This window comes from Somniosus microcephalus, unplaced genomic scaffold (assembly GCF_052327205.1).
Source record: "Somniosus microcephalus isolate GS21.2 unplaced genomic scaffold, FLI_Smic_1.0 unresolved_chr8, whole genome shotgun sequence".
NCBI lineage: Eukaryota > Metazoa > Chordata > Chondrichthyes > Squaliformes > Somniosidae > Somniosus > Somniosus microcephalus.
Window position 1 is genome coordinate 22,243,689 of NW_028225186.1, and position 13,234 is coordinate 22,256,922.

General features: G+C 47.6%; 1 protein-coding gene across 1 annotated transcript; it reads left to right on the plus strand.

Moving 5' to 3' along the window:
* The first annotated feature begins 11,914 nt into the window (after positions 1-11,914).
* On the plus strand, positions 11,915-12,834 carry LOC147085667 (putative G protein-coupled receptor 139). Its single transcript, XM_085979114.1, has one exon. It carries the CDS (start codon positions 11,930-11,932, stop codon positions 12,749-12,751), a length of 822 nt encoding a protein of 273 aa, XP_085835240.1. The 5' UTR covers positions 11,915-11,929; the 3' UTR covers positions 12,752-12,834.
* Positions 12,835-13,234: the final 400 nt, after the last annotated feature.

Sequence of the window (13,234 nt, forward strand, 5' to 3'; positions counted from 1 at the left end):
CAGCGCCGCCGGTGGCTCTACGGAGCTCCGTGCCGCCCCAGGCACTGACATGGCCCCGCCCTCCTGAGCTGGCTTCAAGACCACCGATTGCGGCTGTGAGAGACGGCCGGCGGGCCCGGTTGCCGGGGTAACCCTTCCCGCTCTCCAAGCCCCGCCTGAGAGCCGCACTCCTGATAGCCCCGCCCCCCACCTGAGCCGAGCGGGGAACAGAGAGAGACGCCGCGTCTCAGCTGCTCGTGCTGCGCGCGCTCCCTTTACTAACGTAGCGGCGCTCGGCTGAGGCCCACCCTTCCAGCCTTCACAAAGATCGCGGCGATCGGGGGCCGCTTGTTGACTGGGGCCAGGAGGTGCCTTGCTCGGGCGTGGGTGCGGAGGAGAGGCCAGGCTTCGAGGCCTACCTGGAAAAACGGGGAAAGGTAGGAAAATTAATGAGATTACATAAATGATTTAGAAAGTAATTAACTTTTTTTTAAAACAATATGGCCTAGAAATTCAGTTGCGTTCGCCAGCCGTTAGCGCCATAAGAGGAGTAGATTTCGAGTGCTTGGCACTTAGCATCCGGGCGCAGAACGATCTGCGCCTACGCCCAACTTCAGTGGAGATTTAGCGCCGGCGCAAAGTGTTTGCGTCCGCTCAGCTGCGCGCGCAACTTATGACGTCATTTCGTCGTGCAACGCCGTTTGTGTGCCCCAAACCGGAACTTCAGTGGCGCCCGCCCAATGTGGGCGTGGCGCTGTTAAGAACTGTGAAGTGGAACGTAGCAGAGGCCCTGCGGGCTTCGGGGAGCGCTAATTAAAGGGCACTTAGACTGAACTATAAAGGCCAGCCATTTTGCTACCATAACTTTAGTGCTACGGATTTCTGGACAGAGACCAAGGAAGAGACCTTACTGATTTGGGCCGACATAGGAGAGGTATTTTTGGCTTCTGGCCAGAGCTTGGAAATTTGACTCATTGTGATTTCACTGTTTGCAAGTATATTATGGGGGCTGCATGGGGTTCCAACCCTCAGTTCCAGCATTATGTGCGAAGGGCTCGCAGATCCTGTGTGAGAGGGGCAGCCATGCCTAGACGCAGAGGGGCCATCAGGCGTCGGCAACGTAGGCCTTACCCACTCAGGGAATACCGCCAGCAGGTGTCCTATCTCACCATGACTGCCACGCAGTGTGTTAAGAGGCTGCGCTTCAGAAGGGAGGTGGTTGCAGAGATCTGCCAGCTGCTTCACAGAGATCTGCGTCCACAGCTGATGTGCAGGACGTCTCTGTCGGTGGAAGTGAAGGTCACGGTGGTTCTGAACTTTTATGCAAGCGGCTCCTTCCAAGCCGCTGCTGGGGACATAGCGAACATCTCCCAGTTCGCCGTGCATTGCTGCATCCGGCAGGTCACCGATGCCCTTTTCACAAGGAGACACCAATTCATCTCATTCCCCATGACCCTAGAGAGGCAGGAGCAGCGTGCAGTCGGATTTGCGAGGATCGCCGACTTCCCCATGGCGCAGGGCACCATGCATGTGGCTATGCGGGCACCGATCGACAATGCCAAGGATTACCACAACCAGAAGGGCTACCATTCCCTCAATGTACAGCTGATGTGTGACCACAGGCAGCGCATCCTAACTGTCAATGCCCACTTTCCAGGCAGCAGCCACGATGCATTTATCCTGCGCCAGACTACTGTGGCTGACATGTTCCAGGCACAGCCTCCCCCAAGAGGATGGCTTATCGGGGACAAAGGCTATCCTTTGTGTACATGGCTCATGACCCCGCTCCGTGCGCCCAGGACCCCTGCTGAGGAGGCATACAACGAAAGCCATCAAGCCACAAGGAACATCATAGAGCAAACGATTGGCGTCCTCGAGCAACGGTTCCGCTGCCTGGATCACTCTGGCGGATCTCTTCAGTATTCGCCTGATAGAGTCTCCCAGTTCGTCGTCATTTGCTGCATGCTGCACAACCTGGCTATCTGCAGGACTCAGGCACTGCCACCTCACGTTGGACCACCACCTCAGGAGGACGAGCAGGAGGACCATGAGGAGGAGGAGGAGGAGGAGGAGGAGTACCAGCCCAGGAGGGAGCCACAAGGTCCAAGGGCCGTCCATCGGCGGCTTATTGAACGACACTTCTAGGCCGCCTGTCAGGGAATGGCTTGCGGCAATGAAGGCACATGAATGCAGCCGCTCCGCAAGCCCTCAGCCGGTTAATGCAACAACCACTTGAAACATCACACATGGAAAAGCTGAATAAATAAAAAGCTTTATTGAACAAACTCAGGGCCCTTCCCACATGAAACCCCAAAAAAAACAACACCTCCAAAAAACAGTCAAAAAAATATCTCACTCCCACAACCTGGGGAGGAATAACAAAACTTGTCCATCCAAATGGCCTTCATCCTCGGCCTTACCAAAAGAACCCCCCCCATAGAGAACACAAACACACACATATAAAAAAACATTTCCCTTCATCCTCGGCCTTACCAAAATAAACCCCCCCCATAGAGAACACAAACACCCCCAGATAAAAAACATTTGGCAACACACTCTACTTTGTGTGCCGAGACGGCGAGTCCTTTTCCAGGCTTTTCCGGCCCCTGGCCGACCTGCTGCTCCGCCTCAACCTGGGCCCTGTGGGTGTTGCAAGGCTGGGGGAAGGCTCCTGAGGGGCACATTGCGTGATGGCTGATGCCCTTGGGGGTCGGCCTAGATGAGCTCCGGCCCTCGAGGGGCTGGCTGCTGACTGCTGCAGCTGTGGCTGGGCAGCATCAGTCTCTCCAGCAGCTCGTCGCAGCTTTCCTGGGGGAGTGGCAGTGGCGGCTGCAGCAATGGGGGCAAGCTGGCTGATGCCAGGCGCTCGCTGGTCGCCAGAGACACTGGCACTCGGCCGGGCTGGCACTGCAGCAAGCACAGCAATCTGGTGAAGGCCAGACCGCTGTCCTGCAGCAGCACGGCGATGCATGCATGACACAGCGAGTGTGGCAGCAGTGAGTGCCCGTACTGCCTGGTCTGTGCCCGCATCAGACCAGCCAGTGACTGCACGGCATCACTGATCAACTCTCCACTCGCTGCCTGTGCTGCCCTGAAGTCGTCCTGAGTCGCGTCCTGTGCTGCCCTGAATTCGGCCCGACTCACGTCCTGTGATGTCCCGAATTGTGCCCGACTCGCGTCCTGTGATGCCCCGAATTGTGCCCGACTCGCGTCCTGTGATGCCCCGAATTGTTCGAGACCCCTGGCCTGTGCTGCCGCGAGTTGTTCGAAACCCCTGGCCTGTGAGGCCCCGAAATCGGCCACACTATGAGCCAGGGACTCAATGGCCTCAGGCAACCGTCCCACAACCCCCATGAACTCGGTGTGCCGACGATCCGAGTCCGCGGACATTTGACCAAGAAGGCGCACCTCCTGGGCGAGGACTGTCTCTGGACTGGAGGCCAGACTCTCCCTCTGGGGAGAACGCCGCCGAGCTGGCCGACCCTTCCCGCGTGGCTGCACGCCACTGGGCCCAGGAGCTACACTCCCCTGCAACACTTCCCCCCTCTGGGGAGAAGGCAGCCGAGCTGCCCGACCCTTCCCGCGTGGCTGGACGCCATTGGGCAGAGGAGCTACACCCCCCTGCAACACTTCCCCCTGGCTCTCCTCCAGGGAAGACGTGCCCCCTCCATTGCCATCCCCTGGCGCGGATGAGGGCTCCCCCGATGTGCCGCCTTCCTGTTGCTCCTCCTCGTCCTCCTCTTCCGAGGGACTGACACTCGCAGCTTCAGGGACCTCCTCCTCACCAGCTGAAAGCAGGAAGGCACAAGAGTAGCTTTAGAGTGAGGACAGGGCGTCAGCGAGGGAGGCATGAGTGGTGGCATTCTGCGCATTGGTCGGACAGTGGCAAAGGATGTAGATCTGAAGCGCAAGGGGAACGAGAGAGGTCCAAACCGTCATGTCCTTACCAGTGGGGCCCAGCACAGGGTCGGCATCTCCAATTGCAACGGGGCCAATCACCCGGGCACCCATGAGTCGACCCACGCGCTCCTCCAGATTACTCCAGTTTCCCTTGTTAACTGCCTTCAGCTGCTCTGAGTTGTAGGACTTGTTTATCCCTTTTTAAGCCTGCTTAAAGCTGGGAAAATTAGATTTTAAACAGTAAACAATACACAGTAAATGTGAAACAAACAAAAGTTTGATTACAGCAACCAGTTAAGACTCCCTGACTCACCCAACTCTCAGCACTCTGTTGAAAACCGCACTCAGTGATAGTGGAGGCTGTACGGCACTGGAGGCATTACCTGGCCGGTAAACGATTCACCCTGCTCACTGACCAACGGTCAGTAGCTTTTATGTTTATCAACAGACAAGGGGGAAAATCAAAAATAATAAGATATTGCGGTGGAGGATCGAGTTATCCACCTACAACTACGATATCTTATACCGGCCCGGGAAACTTAATGAGCCCCCAGACGCCCTATCCCATGGGACATGTGCCAACGCACAAGTCGATAGGCTATGGACCCTCCACAATGATCTCTGCCATCCGGGGGTCACCAGGTTCTTCCATTTTATTAAAGCTCGCAACCTGCCTTACTCCATCGAGGAGGTCAGGACCATGGCCAGGAACTGCCAGGTTTGCGCCGAATGCAAACCGCATTTTTATAGGCCAGACAGGGCACGCCTGATTAAAGCCACCCGCCGCTTCGAACGTCTCAGCGTTGATTTCAAGGGGCCCCTTCCCTCCTCTAACCGCAACAAGTGCTTCCTCAATATTATTGACGAGTACTCCCGTTTCCCCTTCACCATCCCCTGCCCGGACATGACCAGCGCCACTGTCATCAGGTGCCTCAACGACCTGTTCACCATATTTGGCTTCCCCAATTACATCCACAACTACAGGGGCTCGTCGTTCATGAGCGACGAGCTGCGCAGTACCTGCTCAAGAAGGGCATAGCCAAGAGCAGGGCTACCAGCTACAACCCCCGGGGTAATGGACAGGTAGAGAGGGAGAACGCAAAGTTGTGGAAGACCGCCATGCTCGCCCTAAAATCCAAGGGCCTCCCAATCTCCCGCTGGCAAGATGTCCTCCCCGAAGCGCTCCACTCCATACGATCACTGCTCTGTATTGCCACACAAGCCACCCCTCACGAGAAGATGTTCGTCTTCCCCAGGAAATCCACCTCGGGGACATCACTACCGCCATGGCTGACGTCTCCGGGACCCGTCCTGCTCAGGAAACACGTGAGGAGCCATAAGACAGACCCCCTGGTTGAAAAGGTTCACCTCTTCCACGCCAACCCACAGTACGCCTACGTGGCGTATCCTGACGGGCGGGAGGACACAGTTTCAATTCGAGAACTCGCACCCTCAGGTACCACCCGAAACACCATCGATCACCATCCACTAACTCCACTACCCACGATGCACCACCGGGGTGTCTACCACGAACTGACGACATGCCGGTGCCATCCCTACCCCGAGAGGACGACACGCTAGTGCTCCGTCCCAGGCGAGAAGCGGCCGTGGGCAAAGAGCCACCGCAACCGGCACCACGAAGATCATTACGGCAGAAAAGACCCCCGGAGAGACTTTCGTATACGAACTTTTGAAACACTTCACCTCGCCGGACTCTTTTTTAAACGAGGGGTGAATGTGGTAAACCACTGTTAACTCTGTACAGGTCCGGGCATGTCTCCGCCCCTGGCTCCACCCCTAAGCCCCGGGAGCTTAGGATGGATCCACTAGCAGAGGCATGCTCCAGTTCTTCGTCAATAAAAGCCTACTTCGTATAAGTTCAACTCGTAGTCTTTGGTGTTGTTGATAGTGCATCAATTCTACAATCTGTAATTAGAATATCATAGGACTATATCGTGACTAAGATTACATTTTAGTTGAATATATTTGTAATTAATAATATTTAGCAATCAAAGCATGGTTGAATTTCAAATTCAGTTGAAGGGTTGGAAAGTTGTGTTCCAAAAGAGTGTCCTGATCTTCAACAAAGGCAATTATAATGGCATGAGTGCAGAACTGGCTACAGTGGACTGGAAAAACAATTTAAATTGTTAGAAATTAGAAATGCAGTGGCGGACATTTAAGGAGATATTTCATAACCCTTAACAAAAATATAGTCCAGTGAGAAAGAAATATTTTAAGAGAAGGGAGCACCATCCGTGGCTAACTAAGGAAGTAAAGGAAGGTAAAAAATTGAAAACCAAGGTGCACAATTTTGCCAAGATTGGTGGGATATCAGAGGATTGGGAATTTTTAAAAAACCAGCAAAGGACAACTAAAAAAATAATAAAGAGAGAGAAGATGAATTATGAGAGTAAGCTGGCAAGAAACATTAACACAGGTAGTACGAAGTTCTACAGGTATAAAAAAGGAAGAGGGTAGCTGAGCTTGGAATTAATAATGGGGAACTGGGAAATGGCAATGGTTCTGAACAAATATTTTGCATCTGCCTTCAATGTAGAAGATATTAACAACATCCAAATAATGCATAATCAAGGTGCCACTGGAAGTGGGGAACTAAAGGCACTCACTACTTCTAAGGAAATAGTACTCGGACAAATAATGGGACCAAAAGACAACAATCCCCTGGGCCAGTGGCCTGCATCCCAGGGTCTTAAAAGAAGTGGCTGCAGAGATAGTTGTAATATACCAAAATTCCCTGGAATCTGGAGAGGTCCCAGCGGATTGGAAAACCGCTAATGTAGCACCCCTACTTAAGAAAAGAGGGAGAAAGAAAGCAGGTAATTATAGACCAGTTAGCCTAACATCTCTCTTTGGGAAAATGCTGGAGTCCTTCATTATGGAAGTAGTAGCAGGGCATTTCGAATAAGATACTGCAGTCAAACAGAGTCAGCATGGTTTTAGGAAAGGGAGATCATGTTTATCAAATTTGCTGGAGTTCTTTGAGAATGTAACAAGTAGGGTGGACAAGAGTGAACCAGTAGATGGGCTGTATTTGGATTTGCAGAAGGCATTCGATAAGGTGCCACATAAAAGGTTATTGGATAAGATAAGAGCTCACGGAGCTGGGGGTAATATATTTGCATGGATAGAGAATTGGCTAACTTAGAGAAAGCAGAGAATAGGGATCATATGGGTCATTTTCTGGTTGGCAAACTGTAACGAGTGGGATGCCACAAGGATCGGAGCTGGGCCCCAGCTATATACAATCTAAATTAATGAATAGGATAAAGTGATAGCGTGTAATGTAGCCAAGTTTGTGGATGGTACAAAAATGGGTGGGACAGCAAGTTGTGCAGAGGACACAAAGAATCTGCAAAGAGGCACAGACAGTCTAGGTGAGTGGGCTAATATTTTGCAGATGGAGTAGAATGTGGGAAAGTGTAAGGTTATCCTCTTTGGCAAGAAAAATAAAAAAGCAAACAATTATTTAAATAGAGAGTAATTACAAAATGCTACAGTTCAGAGGGAGCTGGGGGTCTTTGTGCTTGAAACACAAATAGTTAGCATGCAGGTAGAGCAAGCAATCAAATAAGCAAATGGAATTTTGGATTTTATTTCAAAGGAGTTGGAGTATAAACGCAGGGAAGTCTTGCTACAACTATACAGTGTATTGGTGAGATAGCACCTTGAGTACTTCGTACAGTTTTGGTCTCCTTATTTAAGGAAGGATATAATTGCTTTGGCGGCAGTTCAGAGACGATGCAGTTGGTTAATTCCAGAGAGGAGGCGTTTGATTTATGAGGAAAGGTTGAGCAGCCTGGGCCTATATACACTGGAATTTAGAAGAACGAAAGGTGATCTTATCGAAACATATAAGCTACTGAGGGGGCACGACAAGGTAGATGCAGAGAGGATATTTCCCCTCGTGGGGAAACCTAGAACCCGGGGCCACAGTCTCAGAATAACGGGTCGCCCTTTTAGAACGGAGATGAGGAGGAACATCTTCTCTCAGAGGGTCATAAATTTGTGGAATTCTCTGCCCCATAGAGCTGTGGAGGGTGGGTCATGAAATACATTTAAGGCGGAGATAGACAATTTTTTTCAAGATAAGGTAGTGAAGGGTTATGGGGAGCGGTGTGGCATTTGGCTTTGAGCCCTAGATCAATCATGCCCTTATTGAATGGTGGAGCAGGCTCGAGGGGCCAAGTGGCCTATTCCTGCTACCATTGCTTATGTTCTTATGAATTACTTACTGTAATATGACTTGTTCTCTCCTTCCCACTATTTATCTGGACCAAAGTCACTCCCAGTGTCAGCTGCCAGCTGCAGCTCCGCCACACTGACATCCCACTGATTGGCCATAACAAGGGGCGGAAACCTATCTCTTGGTGACATCACACAGGAGGCAGGAGCCAATCACACAGCAGCCAAGACCGAGGTCACAAAGCAGCACAAGCCCCTCCCGCCGGAGATACGACATGTTCACATGGCCAGCCTCGATTCTGCCTCTGCACTGTCCCACCAAGCATTAACTGGGCAGGCACAGAATGGGTTAGATATAAAGCAATGTTCTCCCTAAACTGGAAGCTGGGATGGTTCTCCTTATAGCAGGGAAGTTTAAGGTGCGATTGAACAGAAATATTCAAAATGATAATGGGTCTCGAGCCAATATGTAAAGAGAAAGAATTTAGGCTGGCTGCCTTGTCATTACCAAAAGGACACAGATACTAGATAATTGTTAAAAGAAACATTGGGCAAAGCGTAGAAATTTTTGACACACAGTTCTCTCAGGTGGATATCACAGTTCACACGGCACAATTTTCAAGAAGAGCAGAGAGTTCTCCCCGGTGTTCTGGCCAGTATGTCTCTCTCAATCAACATCACTGAAACAGATGATCTGACGGTTATCACATTGCTTTTTGTGGGAGCTTGCTTTGCGGAAAATGGCTACTGCGTTTCCGGCATGACAACAGTGACTACGCTTCAAAAGCACTTCATTAGCTGGGAAGCGCATTGGGACGTCCTGAGTTTGAGAAAGGCGATGTAGAATTTCAAGTATTTATTTATTTCTTAATATTAAATTTCAAAAGGTGAATGAATATACACTTGAACAGCAAAAATTTTCAGGGCTATTAGGAAACGTCTTAATTGTTAACTATCATTCAGAACTGGATACGAGAGCTTTGAAATAATCTGATCTGTTGGCTGTGGGATCGCTTGGCTCTCTAGTTTTATCCCTCTGAGCACGAGGTTAGTGGCATATGATTTGGTGGACAATATCCTCAGTGAGAAGGCGAGGATTATTTTGCGCAAATATTGTACATGTGGCCAGTCCTACAAATATCGCCATGGGCAGATGCATTTGCGATAGGTAGATTGGTGAGGACGAGGTCAAGCAGGCTATTCTCTCATGTTGGTTCTCTCACCACCTGCTGCAATCCCAGTCTGGCAGCTGAAGTTTGGAATTCTCTGTCCCAAAGGGCTGTGGAAGTTGAGTCACTGAGTATATTCCAGGCTGAGTTAGTTAGATTTGTGGACAATAGAGGAATCAAGTGATATGGGGATTGTGCAGAGATTGGAGCTGAGGTCGAATATTAGCCATGAGCTCATTGAATGGTGGAGCAGGCTCGATGGGCTAATCTTTGACCTCTGCTCCAGTTTCCTGCGCTATCCCAAGATGGCCTACTCCTGCTCCTAATTCATATTTTCTTATGTTCTGCCCATTTAAGAAAATGTGTTTATTGCGAAATGTATACCCAATTGGCTTGGGGTGGAATAAATCCAAGTAAAGCTTCAGGCAATCCAGCTTTTTCCTTCGTTTATTCCTTGCCTATTTCCATTACTTTTAGTTCAATACAGGAAGAGAAACTTATTTATTTCTGTTCTGTCTCGGTATTTTTGTGGCGGGTTTAATATTTCGGCTTCTCTCACGTTCAATGTAAAACTCTGTACACTATCTTGAACTAGATTCTGTTGTAGTCATGTGTATGGTGACAATTGTTCAATTAGTCTGTTTGTTCAATGACTGTAATTAATGCCAGTTTCAATAATGTTGCATGATGTCACTCGGGGATTTCTCTCTCTGCTAAATAATGGTCCCCCTTCACTCTGTCACCTCATATGATCAGCACGCTATCTCCATCGCAGATACCACCAGCAACTCACAGAGGTGTAATCATGGTTTTGAAAATTTATTTTGGAAGTATGTTCGAAGCATTGCGATTAACGAGAATAGTTCAGGATATACAAAAGATTTATTATCCCCTCCTCGCTGCGTTTGGTGTTCCTGGTAGGTATCTATGTCCAGATAATAATTCTATAAACCCTGTATTACTGTAATATTATACTTGCTATCTACCTTGTGATACTCGGTTATTAATATTATTATCTGCTATAACTTTTTATGTCTTTAGAAACGTTATGTTTGTTTTTATAAAAATACTTGCTCATCCTCCCTGTGGTTGGTGCCCCTGATAGTCTGTATATCCAGATATGAATAACGTAAAAAATGCTTAACAGTGCTTCTCTCCTTTTCAATCCCCATCCCATCCGGGCTGCTATCAGCAAGATATTCTGAACGTGATTCTAAATTTCTTTATCCATCTCAAGCAAAGAAACTTGATGAGACGCTTAATTTAATGAATTTGAGTCTGCTATCTACACAGAATATTTGTAAGAGATCAGAGGAATGACTTCATGGTTTAGGAGACTTTTCACCTTCTAATCGGTGTGGTTCCTTACACAGAGTCAAATGAACAAATCCTGGCTGATCACATAAACATCTTTCAATGTCTGAAATATCAACTAATCATTCAGTTTCAGTCACTGTGTCCTTTCCCACCATCTCTAGCTCTGCATTAGTGTCACTGCTTCTGCCGGATGGAATAGGATTACAAGGATAATTTACATTCTCACAATATGTTCATTCAGTCCGATGGCATTACATTTTTTTTCCAATTTCTGCTTTGAATGTGTAATTGAATCCCATAGTCGTCTCACACAGTTCAGTAGATATCTCAATGCGAACCAAAGTATACCTCTTGCCTCTTGCTGTATATTATGATAAGCGACCCGAGCTGAATGTAACTGAGGTACTGAGGATAAGACAGTCATTTGATATTTTCTCGTCTAATATTCTGTGCGCGAGTTTGGAACCAACAGTTGAAAATATACAACGATAAAAGTTTTCCATTTGTTTTTAGATACTTTACAAAAGCATTTGGCGGCACAGTTCCTTTTGGATAAATAATCTGATTTTGATGCTAATAAATGCATTTAGTGGGACTTTACATGGTCAAGTATATAAAATGATTCAAGGTCATGGTCCATTCTTATTTGTGTATCTCTAACAAAAATGCAGAATACTCAATCTTCAAAACACTTGTTACAGCCTAGTTCTCTTAATAACTGCAGTGCACTTGTACTTAGTATCTAAGCATCTGAATATTACATCAATGTGTTTTTAAATACAATTATCTGTAAATATTGCATGTCAATTTTGCATTTTCTGAACTTTGATGTGACATTCATTTGGGTTCTAAATGTAATGCAACCGTATTAATCTTCGAAGGAGGAGCAGGAATCCAAGTAGGACTTCCCCTCCATAACACTGGGGCACAGAAGCGAATCACAATGCTCCAAATGTTGACTGATCCCGGGACAAGAAGGATTCTTATAGGTTCCGGTCCATTTACTCCCGCTTACCTCGCGCGGGGCTTTAAACTAAAAGTAGAACTATAATTTAGTCTCTAATTGATTTGAAATCGATTGCTTTCATGTTGTATTTTCCCCATTTCATTTATAGACTCCACAATGTGTTATCGATTATTCTTCAGCTCCAGAGGTGATAGAATTAAATTATAATATTGAATGTCGGTAAAGAGTTGTATATTTCCCCCTAGAATTCCATCCAACTTCGGCTTTTGCTCCCAGCCTGATGTATAATTTCCCTTTTTTCTCCTTCCTTACAGTTAATTTAATGACGATTGCAATCCTCTCTCGGGGAAAGTGCGGCCTCTCCAAATGTATCAGTCGCTACCTGGTGGCCATGGCAGCGGCGGATTTATTGGTCGTTATCTTCGATCTGATATTGAGGCAGATTCCTATCGTTTATCCGAAGCACTTTCATTTCGTGTTGTATATCCCCATGTGTAATATCCACGGCGTACTGCTTTATGCAGCCACAGACTGTTCTGTCTGGTTTACCGTCACTTTCACCTTTGATCGATTTGTGGCCATTTGTTGCCAGAAGCTGAAAAGTAAATATTGCACCGAGAAAACGGCGGCTGTTGTTCTGGGAACAGTGACTTTGCTGAGTTGTTTAAAAGACATTTTCTGGTATTTCATGTATACCGGTAATTATAACCTTTATAATAGTCCGTGGTTTTGCAGTTTAACACGTGAAGTTATGAATTCGCAGGTGTGGACAGCAATCGAACTGCTTCATTATATTATCACCCCGGGAGTCCCATTTGTTCTGGTTCTTCTGTTCAATGCTTTCACCGTCAGACACATTTTAGTGGCCAACAGAGCCCGCAGGAGACTCCGGGGTCCCAGCAGTGGGGAGAGTCCCAGAGACCCAGAGATGGAGAGCAGAAGGAAATCCATCGTTTTACTGTTTGTTATCTCTGGGAATTTCATACTGTTATGGGCGTTGTTTATGGTGGATTCTATATGGAACCGGTTGTGGAATTTTCTCGGTGATGTTGCATTATCTCCTGGATTGATGAAAGAAATGGGATTCATGCTGCAGCTCCTGAGTTGCTGCACAAACACTTGTATTTATGCCGTGACGCAAACTAAGTTCAGAGAGCAGTTCAAGATTGTGGTGAAATATCCCTTCACTCTAATTGGTAAATTCATTAAATGAAGACAAGAGCTGAAGGATTTTGTGCAATAGAACTGAATTGTTTCTAATATTGTGTTCAATCCAATCTCCCATCAAAACGGACATTCCAGAGTGACCAATAATCTGTTCCATGGAGAGACTGAGTCCTAACTTTAAAATGGGCTGTCGGAATAAAGCGTTTGCCTACGATCTAATGGGACTTATCGGAGGTAAGTGTACTAGTACATACTGAGGGAACATCCGGTAAACACTTACAATCTCAAAGACCATCCCGTAAACACTTACTTTCTCCGGGACAATCCGTTATAAACTTAGATTCCCAAGGATAATCGAGAAATACTTACATTCCCAGGGATCATTCAGTAAACACTTTTGTTCCCCGGGATGATCCGGTAAACAATTACATTCCCAGAGACTACCCATTAAACCTTTACATTACCAGTGGCCATCCGGTAAACAATTACATTCCCAGAGACTATCCATTAATCATTTACATTACCAGTG

What these genes read in the sequence shown, in the direction of transcription:
- LOC147085667 (XM_085979114.1), top strand. Translation starts at nt 11,930, where the DNA reads ATGGCAGCGGCGGATTTATTGGTCGTTATCTTCGATCTGATATTGAGG.